Source organism: Rhinolophus sinicus, linkage group LG05 (genome assembly GCF_036562045.2).
Source record: "Rhinolophus sinicus isolate RSC01 linkage group LG05, ASM3656204v1, whole genome shotgun sequence".
NCBI classification, from domain to species: Eukaryota; Metazoa; Chordata; class Mammalia; order Chiroptera; family Rhinolophidae; genus Rhinolophus; species Rhinolophus sinicus.
The window spans coordinates 116346100-116365284 of record NC_133755.1 but is presented as its reverse complement, the minus strand read 5'-3'; the positions used below and the strand labels follow the sequence as shown (position 1 = coordinate 116365284).

The window sequence follows — 19185 nt, the reverse complement described above, 5'->3', positions numbered from 1 at the left end:
ACCCCACCGTACACAACGTGTTAAGGAAGGCCTCACTAGCAAAATAGTTTAGAGGTTACCAGAGGGTAAGGAAGGGGTGGCTGAAGAAGGTAAAGGGGGTCAAACATATGGTGAAGGAAGAAGCCTAGACTTAGGGTGGTGAGCACACAATGTGATAACACAGATTATAGAATTGTATACTTAAAACATGATGTGATTAAACAATGTCACCCCAATAAATTTAATAAAAACATTCTTAAAAAGAGACTTACTATATGTGACAGTGATCAAGACAGTGTGTTATTAGTGAAGGGACAAATAAATCAATGAAACTGAACAGAAGACCGAGAAATAGATCCCCGTAAATATAGTTAAATTATGTTTCGCAAAGGAGTAAAGACAATACGATGGAGCAAAGATAGTCTTTTCAACAAGTGATGCTGGAATAATTGAACATCCACCTGCAAAATAGTGAATCTAGACACAGACTTTACATTCCTCACAAACATTAACTCACAATTAGGGTTTCTGCCCGTTCTCAGGAATATTTTTCACTTTCCCATTCCCGAATCCCGAGAAAAGTTGGTCAGGAAATTGGGCAAATCGGCTCCTTGAACCCAGGTGGTTGGTAGTATCCACTGTCACTTTGTGGAAACGATTCATCGTGGTGAACAGAAAACAGTTTATATCTCGGGATCCGTGAACGGGAAAGCGAAAAAAATTCCTGAGAATGGGCAGGAATTCCTGCCTGGAAACCCTACTCACAGTGGATCACACATCTGAAAGTAAACTGCAAAACTCCTAGAAGATAACATAGGAGGAAACTTAAGATGACCTTGGGCATGTGACACCTTTTTAGATACAACACTAAAGGCACAATCCACAAAAAAATAGTTGACAAGATAGACTATATTAAGATTGAAAACTTATGCTCTGCGAAAGTAATGTCAAGAAAATACGACAAGCCACATACTGCGAGAAAATATTTACAGAAGACATATCTAATAAAGGACTGCTATCCAAAATATATAAAGAGCTCTTAAAATTTAACCTTAAGTAAACAAACAACCCAATTAAAAAAATTAGCCAAACACCTTACCAGGTATCTTATCCAAGAAGGTATCAGATGATAAGTAAGCATATGATGCTTCACATGATACGCCATGGGGGATAAGGGAATGGATAAACTGGTATATCCACACAATGGATTAGGTGCTAAAAAGAAATCAGCTATCAAGCCATGAAAAGACATGGAAGAACCTTAAGTGCATACTATGTTTCCCCAAAAATAAGACCTAGCCGGACCATCAGCTCTAATGCGTCTTTTGGAGCAAAAAATAATATAAGACCCAGTCTTATTTTAATATAATACCAGGTATAATATAATATAATATAATATAATATAATATAATATAATATAATATAATATAATATAATATAATAAATATAATATAATAATACTTGGTCTTATGTTAATTTTTGCTCCAAAAGACGCATTAGAGCTGATGGTCCGGCTAGGTCTTATTTTTGGGGAAACACAGTATATCTAAGTGAAAAAAGCCAACCTGAAAATGCCACAAACAATATAATTCCAACTATGGTTGACTCTTGAACAATGCAGTGGTTAGGGACACCAACTTCTTCAGTAGATCCACATATAACTTTTTACTCTCCAAAAACGTCATTGTCGCTCAGTATCAAAGGGGGATTGATTCCAGGACATGCCCCCCTTCCCACATGGATACCAAAATCCATGGATGCTAAAGTCCCCTATCTATATAAAATGGTGTAGATCAATGCATATAGTCAACCCTCCACACACACAGATTCCCAACCACAAATGGAAAAAACCCACATATAAGTGGACCCAGAGTTCAAACCTGTATTGTTCAACGGTCAACTGTATATGACATTCTGGAAAAGGCAAAACTATAGAGACAGTAAAAAGATCAGTGGTTGTCAGGGGTTGAGGGGTTGGGAAGGGATGAACAGACGGAGAAGAGAATTTTTAGGACAGTAAAAATACTCTGTATAATAGATAACATAATGATGGACACATGTCATCATACATTTGTCCAAACCCATAGAATATACGTCATCAAGAGTGAACCGTAATGTATACTGTACTACAGACTTTGGATGATTACTATGGTAGGCCAATGTAGGGTCATTAATTGTAATAAATGTACCCCTCTAGTGAAGAATGTTGATAATGGGGGAGGCTGTGCATAAGTGAGAGCAGGGGCTATGTGGGAAATTAATGCACCTTCCCATCAATTTTGCTATGAATCAAAAACTGCACTAAAAAGGTCTTAATAAAAAAGTCTACTGAAGTCTAACAAAAAAAAAAGAGGGGGCGGGGAATTAGATTCAATTCCAAAGACTCTGGGACCACATTTGTAATTACCCATTACCAAGCAAAGCAAGTCATACAATGAGGGCATGTCCTATACAATTTACACCACAGAATCTAGAATGATATTCTAAACATCAAATACAATAGACATTATGAAGAACCAAAAGGGAGAATTAAAAGAGCCGAGTGCAGCCCTAAAACTCTGGACTATATCAGTGCCATAAAGCAATTAGGAAATCTATTTCAGAATTCAAACCCTTTGGAATTCCCCCCACCCTCCCAAAGTTCATTCACTAAGGCCTACTTTTGCATCTTCCCTTAATCCAATTTTTATTAAGAATTTTGCTACCGCACCAATACATTTGCTTAAAGAAAATAATTTTACAACTTTCACATTTTATGGTCAGTTTTGTGCTACAAAGCTTTATTTACATAGTTCTCCAGAACATATTTCAGTTGTCCACCCACTGTTCCAAGTGTGAAATGATATCAAATAGGTTAGACTTATGGGAAAGCATAAAAGAGAGAAAACACTTCTACAATTTAATATATAGTGCCGATAGTGGTTATTATTTTTACAGCTTTCTTTCAAGGATAACCCAGTGAATTTTTCTACCAATGAAATTTCAGAGTGAACTTGTCTTCAAGAGTGGATTTCCACAGAATCGAGAGTGTAATAGTCCAACGTGTTTTACAGGTGATATTTGAGTTTCTGAGTAGTTGCAAATCAATTTTTCCCCAATTTATTTTCACAAGTCTTGGAAGAAGAGGAATCATGACTTTCATCACTACTATAGTGCTCATATAAAGTCTGAAATTAAAAACACACATCTGTTTTGTAATTTTTAAAATTCAATGTATTACCAGATTAATAAAGATAATATTTTAATATGCAATAAATTTCTCTCTGTTCTTATAATTAGGAAAATATTTTACAAACTGTAGGAAACAATTAAGAATTTTAACACCTAGCTTGGCCTAACAGTCAGCTATTATGAGATGCAGCTCAATCTTTCTGTAAGAGAAATGTTAACATGCTATTAATAAGCATATATATATATATTCAAGGTCTTCCTGATCTCGGTTACTTTTTCTTAAACAAAGCCAATCTCAGACAAATTCCTACACTGGAAAATACATTCATCAGGAAATGTACTTTCCAATTATATTTAAACTAATGAACAAAAAACATTAAAAAAATCAGACAAACTGTTACATTAATAATTAGCTTTATTTTAATAATTAGCTTTATTAAAATCTATATTTTAAAAACGGATTTAAGGCTAAGCCAACCTCTAATTTATGAAGATGACATCTTTGCCATCAAGGAACACATAACCTTAGTGATAAAGGTAACTAATGCACCTCAATTTTATTTATAAAAGTTTTTAAACAACACAGTGGTAGAAATTTAAAATATGGAGATATGAAATACAGAGCAAAACTACAAAACAAATTCTGTCCAATTGTTAATTCCTAAAGCCACTGATTTAGCCATTAGCATTTGAGAAAATTTAAGAAATGTACCTTATATTATATGAATACAAAATAATAGTGAATGGTTAACTCCTCTAGAAATGTGTCCAAGTTCTTGACATCGTAGATTGGCTTTACCCGTACCCAGGAGCTAAAATCTCCCATAATTTTATGTTATGATTGAAATATATAATTAGTAACTGGTTGGTGACTAAACAAGTTGGTCAACAAGGACATATAAGTTTCTAGAAATGACGAGCTGTTTGATGGCCGTGAGATCCAAAAATTATGGTATAGATATAAACAGGCAATAGGGGACTGAAAGGTGTGAGACATTTGCTTTGAAAAATGTACTGACTGCTACTAGCTTCACAGAAGTCACTACATGTGACAACTACTGTGATTTTTCCAAGACGGTTTAAGAAAAAAAGTTGGCTAGAAGAAATGAATTCAAAAGCTGTGTTAAGAATGGTGTTAATTTAAAAGACAGATTTCTTATTAAATTTATTCCAGTTGAGAACTGACAGCAATCTTTTGAATGAACTTTATATGACAATCCACTTTCAATTGTGCTATCTGTACAAGAATAAACCGAATAAATCTACATTTGTCAAAAGAACATGGTAAGTATCTACAGGTACTTAACATGTACATCTGTTCTGTTGATCTGATAACTGGAACAACTTCTCTTTCAATTACCCATTTCAGTGTCTAACTCACTAAACTATACAAAACAATTAAAATAATGTAGGTAGACAATATAAATACTTACTTTAGCAGCTTTCAAAATGGAGTTAGGAGAATTCAGACCAACAAGCTGACCCAGAATATGTTTCATTTCTTCAGAGGTTCCCTTAGCCATCTGGTTACCTGCAAAAAAATACAATCAATGACAGACTCTAAATAAAAAAGTAAAACTTCATACACAAATACACATTCTGTTTAACAGTACAATAACTGGCATTCTTGTAATTTATCACTGCTCATAACCCCTTACCTAGGATAAGTAAAAATATATGCTAACAAGTAAAGAAAGGTGATTTCATTTATTTTAGTATTTAGCATAAAAGGAGATTCCTTAAGAAAGGAGGCAGTCAGGAAAAGAGCAGCCTATTCAGATTGTTTTTCTTTTTGTTTTGTTTTGTTTTGTTATAGTCAAAAGTCTGTTTATATTAGTAAGCTGGTAATAAATTGATTTTTAAAGAAATACCTGGATGAGTCTGAATTTGAACATATGGATGCTCCAGAAGCTCAGGAATGGATATTCTCCGTTTAGGGTCCCTTATTAAACAACACTACAAAAATAAAGATAATTTTCTCTGTAAAACAAAGCAAGTTTTCTTACATAATATTGATATCTTTTTCAGATTGCATCGTATTACAGAAGTTGCTTTCTAGATAGGCTACTCAGAAATTAGATTATTTCACAACATATTTGCAAAATCCCCAAGCACGCATTTCAAAACTAACTTTCAAAGAAACTTAACATGCTTTCAACAGCTAATTCAGCTAGCAATTCCTTTCAGTGGACCAGTTATATCAAGTTACATAATTTTAATCATTTCAGCTATTTTTTTGAAACAAACAATTAAGTACAGTTGATCCCTGAACAACACAGGTGTGAACTGTGCACTCTACTTACAAGTAGATCTTTTTCAATAAAAACTGTGTATGTATTTTCTCTAAATTATGACTTTACCATTTTATTTTTTGTAGCTAACTTTATTGTAAGAATATAGCATATAATATACATAACATACAAAATGTGTTAATCGACAGTTTATGTTATTGATAAGTCTTCTGGTCAATAGTAGGCGATTAGTAGAATTTCAGGGGAGTCAAAAATTATCCTATTTTTCAGAAAATAAGACCTAGCCAGACAATCAGCTCTAATGCATCTTTTGGAGCAAAATTTAATATAAGACCTGGTATTATATTAAACTATTATATTATATTATATTATATTATATTATATTATATTATATTATATAAAACCCGGTCTTATATTATAGCAAAATAAGACCGGGTCTTATATTAATTTTTGCTCCAAAAGATGCATTAGAGCTGATTGTCCAGCTAGGTCTTATTTTCGGGGAAACATGGTATATGTAGATTTTCAACTACATGGGGGTAGAATGGGTGCCTCCAACCCCTGAGTTATTTAAGGGTCAACTACTGTATATGATATATTGTTCTTCTATATCCATATACTATTATTGTTACCTTTAACACATCTTGAAGATCTTTCTCTGGAATATCAGGAAATTCGATTTCATGATTAGGGTCAATTATGGCATGTAATTTAGAAATCTGATTAATTATATGCTGAAATGGTGTTTTCCCATAAGTCATGTAGTACAAAATGCATCCTAAGGACCAAACATCACTTTTCGGGCTTATCTAAATTAAAAAAAAAAAAGGTGGGGGGGCGATAATAAGTTGGCATTATTTTAATATAAAATTAAATGTAAGAATATTATACACACACATATATACATACTCTTATATTTAAAACCATAACTAAACCTCAATGAATGTGCAAGTCTTAGATTATGTTTACATGACAAAACATCTTTTTCTAGTTTTTATTATATTTGGTGTTTTTTATCACAATATGAGCGTCACTTTAAATCTTTCAACAAACTCATAATTAAAACATTTAAACTAAAACAAAATACTACATTCTTGTCAGCTTGTGAAAATACAAAACTAAAATACATAACTGCAAGTTTTAAATTTACTTGTCTTCTCCAAAGTTAGTATATTACAATAAATTTATATAAATTTATAGTATAAGAATGCATAGGTTTCTTTAGAGGTTCTTTAAGTTGAGCTCTCCTAAACCCAAGATAAGTTGAGCTCTCCTAAACCCAAGAACACAAACTATAGAGCTAGGCTGAGCTGGGCATGAATCTTGGCCTCATCACTAGATGGTAATTCTGCGCATCTGTCTCCTCACTTCTAAAATAAAATAATAAAAGTACGTTATTATGGGCATGAGAAGTGGGAAAGTGCCAGTGGCAGGCCAAGAAAAATTATATACTAGAGTTGTACTTGGAAATACAGAATTCACAAATGAATAAATGGTAAGAAATAAAATGTGGGAATTACAGAGGAAACAAAAAAGACTTCAAAAGTTAGTTATCAATTCAGTGTTATTTAAGGGGTCCAAATCAGAGCTAATTTAGTCTTACTTTTTTTCTTTAATTTTAAAACTCAAAAAGTATCCGTGGTGCATTTCGTGTAGGAGCACACTGTAAGGTATCACCATATTAAAAGCATAATATTAAAGAACAATCTCAAGTCAAAAAAGAAGAGTGAAATTAAATCCCATGACAATCTACTTAAAAAGGCAAAGTCTCTGTAATGGCCTAAAAAGTTTTAGTTTAGAACTTGAAATAACTTTCAGTTATCTGTTAAGTTTATTCAGAGACTAGACCATTCCCTATTGATGCCAGATAAATGGGATGTAAATAACCTTTATAGTACCTTTGATTTGGATTTTCCATTCTCTCTTGAGGACGACATATCTTTGATTGCTTCTGGTGGCATATAATTAACTGTACCAACCTATTTGCCAAATCACAGAAAACACAAATCAATGAAAATACTACATTCTGCTTTAGATTTTTGAAAACACGAATGCCAGCCAGATTCTTAGAAACTTGGGTAATTACAGATTTCAGTAATATGTCTAAAACACTCAAACAACCGACAACAATAATAAAACATATATTTCTTCACAACTACAGTGAAATAAATTGGGTTCATAATCAGCAAATTGACTCCTTTCAGAATGCTGCGCTTTTTCTGTGATTATCACGGGCAACTACCATAAAACTGTCCAGGATAAAATTATATCAATGGTCATAAACTTTGAAGAAATTGATCAGTCACTTATTTCTATGCTGGAATAGACTCAGAATGCTTTTTAAAAATTCAACCAAACAACAGTCTAGTTTTTCTCCAAGTACTTCCTGGGCCCATGTCCATACTGAGATGGGATAGATATCTAAATCTTATGCAAGAGTTTTCATGGTAGGATTATGCAAACCTTATGTAATGCATTCATTTTATTCTAAAATGCAGTTGAGTACAATATTTATCATGGTTTTTTGAATATGAAGGCCCGCTTAAATATTTTTTTCAAATATAAGTGATAGAAAAAGCTTTACTTCTCTAGAAGAATGAAATACTCTTACCTCATGGACAATACAAAACATATAACAGCAATTCCCTCTTTGGTTGCTGTTAGGAAACCGAGATCAAGTTTTGGGTGAATGTTACATCAAAACCAAGATGATTTTCAAGATAGGTATGTATTACTGCTTCTCTATTTCAACTATTAAAAAATCATTCAAAATTGCTGGATATATTTCTACCAGATCTTGACTTTCCACACAAAATTGTATTAATCATGGTTTTGATCTGATTTTATAGTTATATCTATTCTTACAAAAAGGCTTCAAGTTCTTTGAAGAATGAGGTAGATAAAAATAAAATCCCCATTAGCAAATACTTCATAGGCGAAAAGGAATTAAACGCTACTGAGTGGTAACCAACCATTCACTAAGTCTTACCTGAGAGTCTTTAACAATACTTGTTGTATCTGGTTGCATTTGATTTGCGATCCCAAAATCAATTAGCTTTAGCATTCCATCAACTATCAGAAAGTTAGCGGGTTTTAGATCACTGTGAACAATGCCTTCAAAATAAAAATCCATTATTAGACAACGTCAAACATTCTAAGTACAAAAAATTTCACAATCTACCAGCTGAATTGATTCCTTTAAGTCAGATTAAATATTCATTTTTAATATATCCTACAAACATATAGCACCTGCTATGTGCCAGACACTATTCCAAGTTTGTTGCTTGTATTGAATCATTTAATCCTCACATCAATGCTAAGGTTAAGTACTATTATTATCCCCATTTTTAGGTAAGGAAACTAAGGCAAAGAGTTTAAGTCATCTGTTCAATATCACAGGGCCTAAGTGACAGTGACAGTGCCATGAGTTGGACCCAGACAGCTGGCCGCAGAGTTTATACTTAGCTACTGTGATTCACAGGCCCACTAAAAAGCATTGTAAATTATACTGCCAGATGGTGAGACCCTTGTGCTCCTGATACCTCCATCCCTATAGCCTTATTTTGGTCACCAGTGAACCTATAGGGAGACATGAGGAGACAAATTATAATTAGGTTGATGCAAAAGTAATTGTGGTTTAAAAGGTTAAAAATTGCAAAAACCACAATTATTTTTGCATCAACCTAATATTTAGGTTAACAGTTATTTTTAAAAAGGGTATTGTAAAGGCAGAGAAGCCCTAAAAAGAACCAAGTGCAAGTGAAGTAAAAATCTAATTCAAAAATAAGGTTAACAGTTATAAAAAATAAAACAAAAACCAATTCCCACAGAAGGCACACAATACAAAATGACTACAAAGAGTGAAATAAGTATCTCAGATTTTTAGGATGCCTGAACCGCAGTCTCAGATCTGCTATAATCCAAGTATTTGGAGACATAGGATTATGACTATGTTAATACTGATAAAAATAAATTTTGCATTGACAGATTTATGGATGTGGGACTTGAGTTCATGCCCTATATTCTTTGGTTTAACAGTGTTTTAAAGAAATGGTCCCTTCATCTTTAAATAAGCCCAAAAGTTTAATTTATCTAGTCTAAAGGTGCCAATAAACAATACCTTAAAATTATAGGTGTATTTCTCTAACACTATTAATGAATATTTTAACTTTACATAATTAAGAGATTTTAAAATACCATGTTGATGAATTGTATGAACTGCCTCCAACATATTTTTCCAGTAACTCTTGCGTTCCCATGGATTAATGGATTTTTTCTTCTTAAGCCAACTATTAAGATCAATATTTCCACACTCCATTACCATGTAGATGTACTGGTCTGTGATTTCACTGCCATTCAAAACAAATACAAACAATGAAACAATAAATGGTTAGGTCACAAGGTATTTATTAAGATTTACAAGGTATTTATCTGAAGAAGTACTGAATTTTGCCGTGTATAATGTGCACCCATATTTTTGCCCCAAACTTTCAGGGAAAAGCTATCCTTCCGTTTAATTTTTTAATTCAAATTTTTATTTGTTTACATTTAGGTATTTGCTTTTTGTATTATAAAGGACTTTTAGCATTTATTTTTTAACATATTATATAGTATAAGAAATTTTATGTAACAAATATTTACAAAACACAAGAACAGATACAAGGTACAAGAAATTTTAGGTACTGGTAACAAATTTATGATATTTACACATCATAGAAGGCCAAGAGCTCTTCGCCATTCCAAGTTCATTGTAAGTTCAATAAAACTGATTATCGTATTCCAGGGTATTATTTTGCATACAGATATCGTTATTGATTTCTAGAATTATACTTTTAACTCATAAGCTTAAATAAAAGAATTAAAAACATCTATATAGATACAGAATTAGTACTACCCATGTATAATGCACATCCTTATTTTTTCCTCACCAATTTGGGCCAAAAAAGTGCACATTATACATGGCAAAATGCGGTACTTTTTAAACTAAAAAAAAGTTTCTTACTAATCATAAAGTCGAATGATCTTATCACTGTGTTGTTGTAGTTTATTCAAATAAGCAATTTCATTCCGGTAACTATCAATTGTTTGGTTATCTGCATCTTCTAAATTCACATACTTTATAGCATATATCTGTTTCTTTTCATTCAACACCTGAAATACCTATATAGTAGAACAAAGAGAAAAGTTTAGAATGTACTAACACAAAACTAAATTTATTAGACAGGTTAAGGAACACTGATATGAATAATTAAAAGTGTCTGTGCTTATTTTGAGTATAGAAGGAAAAAAAAATGTTAGAAGAGTAATGGTCCATTCTCAACTACCTATGACAATGGGCACTCAGTAACTCAAAAGCATAGACTCTAAAAAGTCTCTATATTAACATATTAGAGAGGTAACATAAATTTCATATATGATATGTTCATAACACTGTTGGCTATTTTACCTAGCGAAATAAAGAAAAAGACAAGCAGAAACGTTAAGGAAGGCAAAAGGCTGTAATAGTCAATTCATTTCACAGATAATGTTAGTGTTTTCTCCATCGTGCCTGGAATAGACAATGTCATGCATGTGGCAGAGAATATTTAAAAATATGCACTAATTGTAAGCTATCATTATTCAGTTGTGAAAAGCAAATTAGGTCTAATTTTCAAAGTCAACTAACTTTACAGGAACAAGATCCTGTAAGCACGTTTAGGATCTCTGACGTCCCGGTCAAATTGCTCTGGCTATAATGACAATCAACTTCTAAGCAATACTGGAAGGGCAGATGATTCATTTGGAAAAGTAGAAAACATTGCTAATGTTTCTTACCATCAGCAAACATGCAAAGGTTTCTAAAATGAAAGAATTAAAACACAAAAATGCCAGTATAAGCAAAGAAAATTGTATTCATTTGTCCCCCTTGACATGTTGAAGTAAATATCATTTATTTAAAAGCCATTTAACGTTGACTACCCAGCAGATAGTGGAAAAGAATAAGAAAAGAGCTAAAGTGTATATAAGGTTCATGCATTACAATCGAACTAACAAAGAGCATCCAATAGGCAGTCAGGTAGTTTAGTTACTTTAAACTTTTTAAACACAAAATTCTAACAAAGTATTACTGGATTTACTTGCACACACAGCAAATTACAGGGGGAGGGGCATAAAACAGTGATAGGGCAAGAGTCAGCAGAAAATGGCAAGGAAAGAGATAAAAGAAATTTTAAAACAGCATAAAGCCATTTCGTATAAGGTAAACAGCTTTACAAATATCAGAGAATGGACATATCTACAATTCTGTTATAACACAACAAATATGTTGTTAGTAGTACCTACAACACAGGTTTGGAAGGATAACAGGGATGATGTGTTTGGAGTGTAGCAAATGTTAGCTGCCACCCTTAAAAACAATTAGGGCAGAATAAAGTGGACATTTAAAAACATATTAAAGTTGTCAGGTATATCAGAAGATTTCCAGGATATTAAACCTATGTAATAAGATCTCAAAAATTTTGAGCAAATGAAAACTTTTAAATCAACGTTTTGCATATGTGTGCTTTTACTTCTCTATTGTCCCTGCTCTGGCAAAACTCTTGCCATAACTGATGAGCTGGGTTAGGTAGCCCTTATTTCCATTTCAGAGCAAGTGTCAGTTATAATTTTTCAATTTTGTGGAACGCTAATGAAAGAACTATTAAGGCCAGTGTCTTGAACATGCCTATTAGACCCATGACCTTTTGAAATGCTCTTAATATAGTATAAGTTGGTCACTGTCTAAACTCTAGAATAGAAAGAGCATAAACAGTGTTAGTTTTATAAAGCATGTTTTTTCCCAGGCATGTTAATTTTGCCAACTCCATCATAATAATTAAATAACAATAATTGAATCACACTAAGAAAATATGGGCCCGTCTTGGCTTTATCACTTGACTCTTGACTTAAGTAAGCTTACATCTTCATTATACTCCAAGGGAAAAATGTTTGAACACTGTTAAGATTCTTCTATATCCTCTGAAAACATGCTACTAAACAAATATTTTACTTTGACTATTAAAATATAGCTAAATAACTAATAAGTAATAAATATTAACCAAAGAATTTCTGTTAAAGTAACAAAATCAGGTAATTTAAATATATTGGTAAAAATCAATTGTATTATCCCTTTATTTCCATGCCTGAAACTTGAGTCGAGGGAAAGACTAATGGAAATACATATAGAAAAGAAACTAATATTATTAAACAATTGCTACTTATGGTTATATACGTACCTTATTTATAATAAGTTAAAATTATATAAAGCCAACATGCTTTATTTCATAATCTCATCCTTAACAACTTATCATAGCAAAACAGCTGAGGGGAAACAGTTCATTTAACAAATACTTCAGTTTATCTTAAGTTCTAGATAACAGAGCAAACATCACTGAGCAAATTAGACAAACTTCTCTATGTTGATGGAACCCACATTTAAGTGAGGGAGACCCAAACAGCAAACCAAGTAAGGAAATTACAGAGCATGTTAGATGAGCTACAGAAAAAAATAAAGCAGGAAAGGGGAACGGAGTTCATCAGCAATTGGAGGCGAAAACTGTGGTTTTAAAGCGTGTGATCAAGGAAGATCTGACTAAGACACATGAGCAAAGTGGTGAGCATATCTGGAGGAAAATGGACTCTTGTGTTCAAATAGATCAGGAGAGCAAGTACTGTGTCAATGAGACTAGTTAGAAGGTTATTGTAATAAACCAGGTGACAATATTATATTATCACTTGGACCAAAGCGATAATAGTGGAGGTGGAGAGAAATAGTCAGATTCTGGATATACTTTGAGGTAAAACCAACAAGATTTGTTGATTGGCTGGACATACGTGTGACAGTAAGTAGAGTCAGTGATGACTCCAGATTTTTGGCCTAGCAATTGGAAGAAGGGAGTTGCCATTTACTGAAATGGGAAAGACTATGAAGCAAGAGATATCTTTGGAACATATTAAGTTTTAAATGTCTAATAGATGCCCAAGAAGAGATGCTGAGCAGTCAAAGTCGATATAAAAGTCTGGAATTCAGGTAAAGGCCTGAGCTGGAACTCTAAGTTTGGGAAGTATCAGCATATACCTAGTATTTAAAACCATGAAGCTGGATACGAACAGCAAAGGAGTGAGTGAGTTTATAGAGAGAAGAGGTCGAGGACTGAGTCCTAGGGCATTGCCCCACTGAGATAGAGGAAGACTGAAAAGGAACGGCCAGTTGCAGAGGAGGAAAACTGAGAAGCGCCAAATGGGGGAGAAATAAATTCAATGAGAAAAGAATAATCAACTATCCCAAATGCCAAGTAACCCAAAATCAAAGCTAAGAACTAAATTTGGCAACAATGTGGAGCCTATTGGTGATCTTGATAACAATTATTCTGGTGAGTGATGAAGGTAAAAATCTGACTTAAGTGGATTTAAGAGAATAGAATGAGAAGAACTGAAAATAGTAAGTTTAGGCAACTCTTTTGAGATGCCTTCCATCCAGAGAATTAGAACCATATAAATTCAGAACGCAGATAAACTTAGGAAATGATCTATTCTATTTCCAGAAACGCATTTGTTACTAAAGTCTGTTTTTGAAATGAAAAACTCAAATCAAAACAAAATCTATTAGTCAAAAACCTTGCTGAATCATCCAAAGCATATTAGCTATTTACATCCTGGTCTTGACTGACTTTTAGAAAGATTCTTTTGTGATAACACACAGCTGTCATTTGCCGCCCAAGTCAGTGTTAATGTTATTTCAAGAAGAATTTTGGAAATATAGGACACTGGAGGGAAGAGAAGCGAATTAGAATTAAGAAACGGGTCTAAAGAGATACGTCATTTGTTGGGGGTAGGAAATGGGAGCAGGGCATGAAAGGGATTTTTTGGTTCAAGGGCAATATGGGTCCCTAGAAGTTAAGAAACAGAGAGACTGAAAAGGTGAAAAAGACAAAGAAAGTTTTAAATAGTTTTATTTGTTTCTTAAATATTTAAAACACTTACCTTACTTGAACCTCCACTTCCTATCTGCTTCAAAATGGAATAAATTCTTCCTTTAACTGAAATGCATTCGTTTGTTGAAGAGGATGCTGAAATCTAAATAATTAAGACATACAGAGTCAAAGGTTCAAAGAACATGCCAGAGAAACTAGCTTGCATTTAATATAGTGAAATGACTCCAATTTTGAAATTATCTTAACTCTTAAGTAATTAGGTATTAGTCACAATTACTTTAAAAAAGGAATTTACATACTTTAGCTAAAGAAATACACTTATTAAATTAATATACAAACTTCCAAGGTCTAATTTGCCACTTACATAGAAGGTTTAAGGGGGAAAAAAAATCACTTAATGTTCAACACACAAACTCATAAGCTATCATTTTCCACCTTTCTTATCTATTCTTTTTTCTTACATAAACCTCTACTTTCTTACATACTCGTACATACATACATATACATACATGCATACGTACAAAAACACACAATTTTTCTCATGTAGCATTACCTTCTAAAGGAAGCAGTGTGCTAAGGTGCTAAGAGTTTCAAGTCAATTTGACAAATGCAAATTTTATCAATGCCCCTTTTTGCTGGGTGATGTTCAGCAAGTCACTTAACGTGAACTTCAGCATTTTCCTCAGCAAACTTACAACTGATCTATGCAACGTGCTCCTTCCTCCCTTGTACTAGAGCTCTCTGTGGACCTATACACGCTTTGAACAGATGGCGTGGTACGAGAAGAGTTATTCTGAACTGACAAGGAAGCTGAAGACACAAAGAGCACCTCATTAGGTGATTAACCAAGTTGGAACAAGGTCTGAATAAATCTCAGTTTAACTAAGTCCAGCTTTAGATTGCAAATGGCAAAAGCTTTCCTTCTACATACTATACGAGATAAGGATTCTAATGTCTTTAACCTCTAGGTTTGAAAGGCACTGTTGAGTCATGACATACATTTTCTGTAAGAAAGTATTAGGCTTTGAAATATATACCTGTTAGCTTTCATTAAGTTGTAATTTCATCAAGATTCTTCACTGCCCACCCTCTTTGGAACCTCCTCTCCTACTTAAACTGTAAATTTCTGAGAGAGAAGAAAGCAGTTGCATTTCCTTTCCCCCTAACTGCTGACAGTTTTTAGAATAAAGTAACTCTGACTTACTTCTGATTAAATATCAATGTGAAGTTCAGTTTCCTACACAGGACCCATATTCCCCTTAGTCCATCCTCCCCAGTCACCAGAGTAACTTTCAAAATGCAAAAAAGTTCACTACCCTGTTTTAACTAGTTCCACAGCTTCCCATCCCTCTTGGGGTAAAAGTTAAAGGGCCCCTGAAGGACCCTAAGGATCACCCCAGTCCCTTCCTGACCTCGAGCCACACCTGGCTTCTTTTCAGTTTCCTCTTGACACTGACCTGTTCTGCAATCCTCCTAGCCCCTTCACGTAGTCATGTTTCACCTGACTTCTAGATTTCAACTTAAACAGGGCCTGACTTAAGTAATAGCTCAATAAGTGTGTTGTGAAACAATGTATAAGCAAACCTGGTCATCTTTCTCTTTCTCCTTTGTAATTTACTATTTGCTTCAACCCTCAAAACACTATTACCTCTTTCCATAGTTAGTATAATCTATTGTCAGCTAACTTTTTTTTGTTCCATTATTTTTTTAAATTGTGGTTAAGTTATACATAACATGAAATTTACAATTTTAACCATGTTTAAGTGTACAATTCAGTGGTATTAAGTCCATTCACATTGTTGTGCAACGATTACCACCAACCATATCAGAACTTTTCAATCATCTTATATTGAAACTCTACATCCATTAAACAATAACTCCCCATTCCTTCCTCCCTCTAGGTTATCTAGTAGATAACCATTATTCTACTTTCTGTCAGCTAATTTTCTTGTCTCTTGATTTGTACAATAACTTGTGGGGTTTTTTTCTTGCTGTTTTATTATTTAAATAACAATTGCTGCTAACTTATTATTTACAAAGTACCAGGCTCTGCCTTAAGAGTTACATATACATTAACTAATTTAATCTTCGCAATCATCCTATGGGAGAGGTAGCTCCTTTATCTCCATTTTATAGATGATGAAATGGGCACAGAGAGTTTAAGTAACTTGCAAAAGGTCATGCAGCTGGTAAGTAGTGAGGCCAAGATTCATAAGATTCATGGCCAGGCAATCTCTCTTCAAAGCCCATACTTTCTACTAGTATTAAGCTGCCTCTTAGTCAGTCATTAGAAACTAATTTTAGTATTGAGGTCAGGAGAGTGTCTAAATTAATTTCTCTCCAGATGGCAATGCAATCTTCCCACCGGCAAAAAAAATTTTATCTTATTTTATAATAATGACAATATATTCTAGTAACATCTCATATTGCTATTCTGATATTCCTGAAAATTTATATTTATCAGCCAATGAAATGAGGCTGTTCACTAACAGATGGCTTAATTAGTTTAATGAAATAAAAAGTAACCTAGATTACAAGAGAAATTTTATCTAGCTATTCAAACTGGATACTTTGGCCTAGTTAATGAAAAAAAAAACTGCACTAGCTTCTTCAATAACTAACCTCTCCAAGTCAAGAGGCACTCTTATCAGAAGAGTTTTGCTTACTGGGACTAAGAATAGACAAGTTCTTACGACTTTTCCTAACAACTAGAACCTGTAAAAACAAAATCTTTGAAATTGGTCATACCTTAACATATACCGTCATATATAAAGCTTTTATCAAACCTGTAAATTTTGAAGTGGAGTAACAGGTATTTGCTGCTGTCGCTGCTGGAAATAGGCAGGTTGGCTAAAAGGTGTTGACAACTGACAAGGAGGTGGAAAGTCATTCTTTACAACTGGAGTTCTAAAACTAGGAAAGATATTTTTTAATTTAAAACATTAAAAATTTAAAAACAAGATTCTGACTCAGTTTTTATGTGATTTTAAAAGGTGGATAGAAGCTTAAACGTGTTACATCAAATAGAATCCAAGACAGTTTTCATAATATAGCTGGACAATTTATTCTAGCTACACCATCGCAAGAAATTTTATTTTGGGGAAATTCTTTCTGAAAGTAATTTTTTTGTCCCCAAATATTCTTATTGCAAAATAAATAAGATGGCATTTAAAATATGGACTTGGAGCTATTTTATAAGAATTTAGCCAAGGCAAACATCAGCCTATGGATAATCATAGATTTTTAAGAATGCTTTCTAACAATAATGACCTATGGTATCCTGCTGGAAAGATGCAGAAGCCAATTACATCAGAGGAATTTAGGCTTTGAGTTTAAAGATGTTCAGTTCACATTTATGCTTTGCTTGTCTTATTCACTATTGTATCCTCAGTACTTAGAATGGTGCTTGGCACAAAGGAGTTCCACAAATATTTGTTGACCAAAGATAATCTAATTTCACAATAAATAACTACATTAACTATTGCCATTAGCAATCATTCTTTAAAGTATTCTAAGTATAATAAAACGAGGTAATATATAGCAAAATTGTATTAAATAGGTAGGAGACTAGGTTATAATACTTCTAAGGCCAGTTCTAATTAACATCAAAGATTACACCATAAAAATGAAAAGCAAAAATCATCATGAATTTAAGTTATCCTCTAACACATTAAAAAAATACTAAAAATATAGCCACTGGTTAAAGAATATGATGTATCATCCTTTATTTCCTTTCTTTGAATATCTTTAATTTGCTTTTGCAATATCCCATTTCCTATCAATCAGCAGTGACCATCCAATTTTTTCACTCATCCTTCCTTCCCATCTATTTGTCTGATACCTCTGAACACCCCCAGAACTATGTGACCTATACAACCAACCTCTTTCAGAAACTATCACATTCCAATTAACACCTCCTTTGATATACAATGTATCCACACTTTAACTGTTGTAAGAATGTAACTATAACATGTTTCTCATTTACAGAGATATCCATGTGGCAATGCATGATTATCAAGAAGTTTTGCATACTTAAAGTATTTCTAAGTTGTAGGTATAGATTACAATATGACAGAGACTTTCACAACAATCCTTACAAACATATGATAGCCAACTTCCCCTCACCTTTTACAGATGAAAAAAACTGATGCTGAGAAAAATATGAATTCAAAAAGGCTATAATGTAACAGCAAGATTCAACTCCAGATCTATTTGGCCCTAAAGACCATGTTATTTCTATTACACCAAGTAAAGAGCCAAAAAATTACCAGCTCATGTAATCTTCTACGGCCCTGCTGCTGGGTGTCTTACAAGCAGATTTTCGGTCAATCCATTTAGGTACTGATAATGGCGGTGACTGCTTTGAAACTGAAGAGGCAGGTTGCTCAAAAGTGGTTTGTTTCTGTTTAACCAAAATAAAAAACATCACTTCTAAGAAAATAATACAAATATAAAATACAAAAGCATGCTAAAATATGTAGATATACGTATTCCAGACTTTAAATAACTTTTTAATACAGCTCTTTCACTCTAAGTTCTAAAGCCTGTTATATTCTGCTCCAAGGGATCAGAAGAGGGAAAGCACAGTACTTAACAAAACAGGATCTAATGTCCTCTCCCATCAGGTCTCTTATAACCAGTATTGAACTTTCAGAATCTAAGTTAAGTGCCCTGTGCTTCTAAAAGCTAGACTTTCTTTAATCAATAAAATCACATTTCCCACTTATATATTTGAGGGGAAATGGATAAATATTAATTATTTAGCAAAATTTGGAATAGCAAATACCTATCTAGTGTTCTTCTCCCTTGTAAGAGACATAGAGCTTGTATAA

At 33.2% G+C, this 19185-nt stretch overlaps 1 protein-coding gene across 2 annotated transcripts in view; it reads right to left on the bottom strand.

Annotated features, from left to right (window-relative positions):
* Window positions 1–2738: 2738 nt before the first annotated feature.
* The window catches only part of TTK (TTK protein kinase), a 68128-nt gene continuing 51681 nt past the window's right edge, over window positions 2739–19185 (bottom strand). For both annotated transcript variants that reach the window (XM_074333224.1, XM_019729569.2), the window contains exons 12-22: window positions 18622–18755; window positions 17140–17266; window positions 14403–14495; window positions 10405–10562; window positions 9600–9751; window positions 8392–8516; window positions 7301–7381; window positions 6035–6211; window positions 5022–5106; window positions 4584–4681; window positions 2739–3146 (exon numbers count right to left, since the gene is read on the bottom strand). In XM_074333224.1, coding sequence (XP_074189325.1) covers window positions 3063–3146; window positions 4584–4681; window positions 5022–5106; window positions 6035–6211; window positions 7301–7381; window positions 8392–8516; window positions 9600–9751; window positions 10405–10562; window positions 14403–14495; window positions 17140–17266; window positions 18622–18755 — 1314 coding nt within the window. In that variant the 3' untranslated portion in view covers window positions 2739–3062. The remainder of the gene's footprint in view (window positions 3147–4583; window positions 4682–5021; window positions 5107–6034; window positions 6212–7300; window positions 7382–8391; window positions 8517–9599; window positions 9752–10404; window positions 10563–14402; window positions 14496–17139; window positions 17267–18621; window positions 18756–19185) is intronic.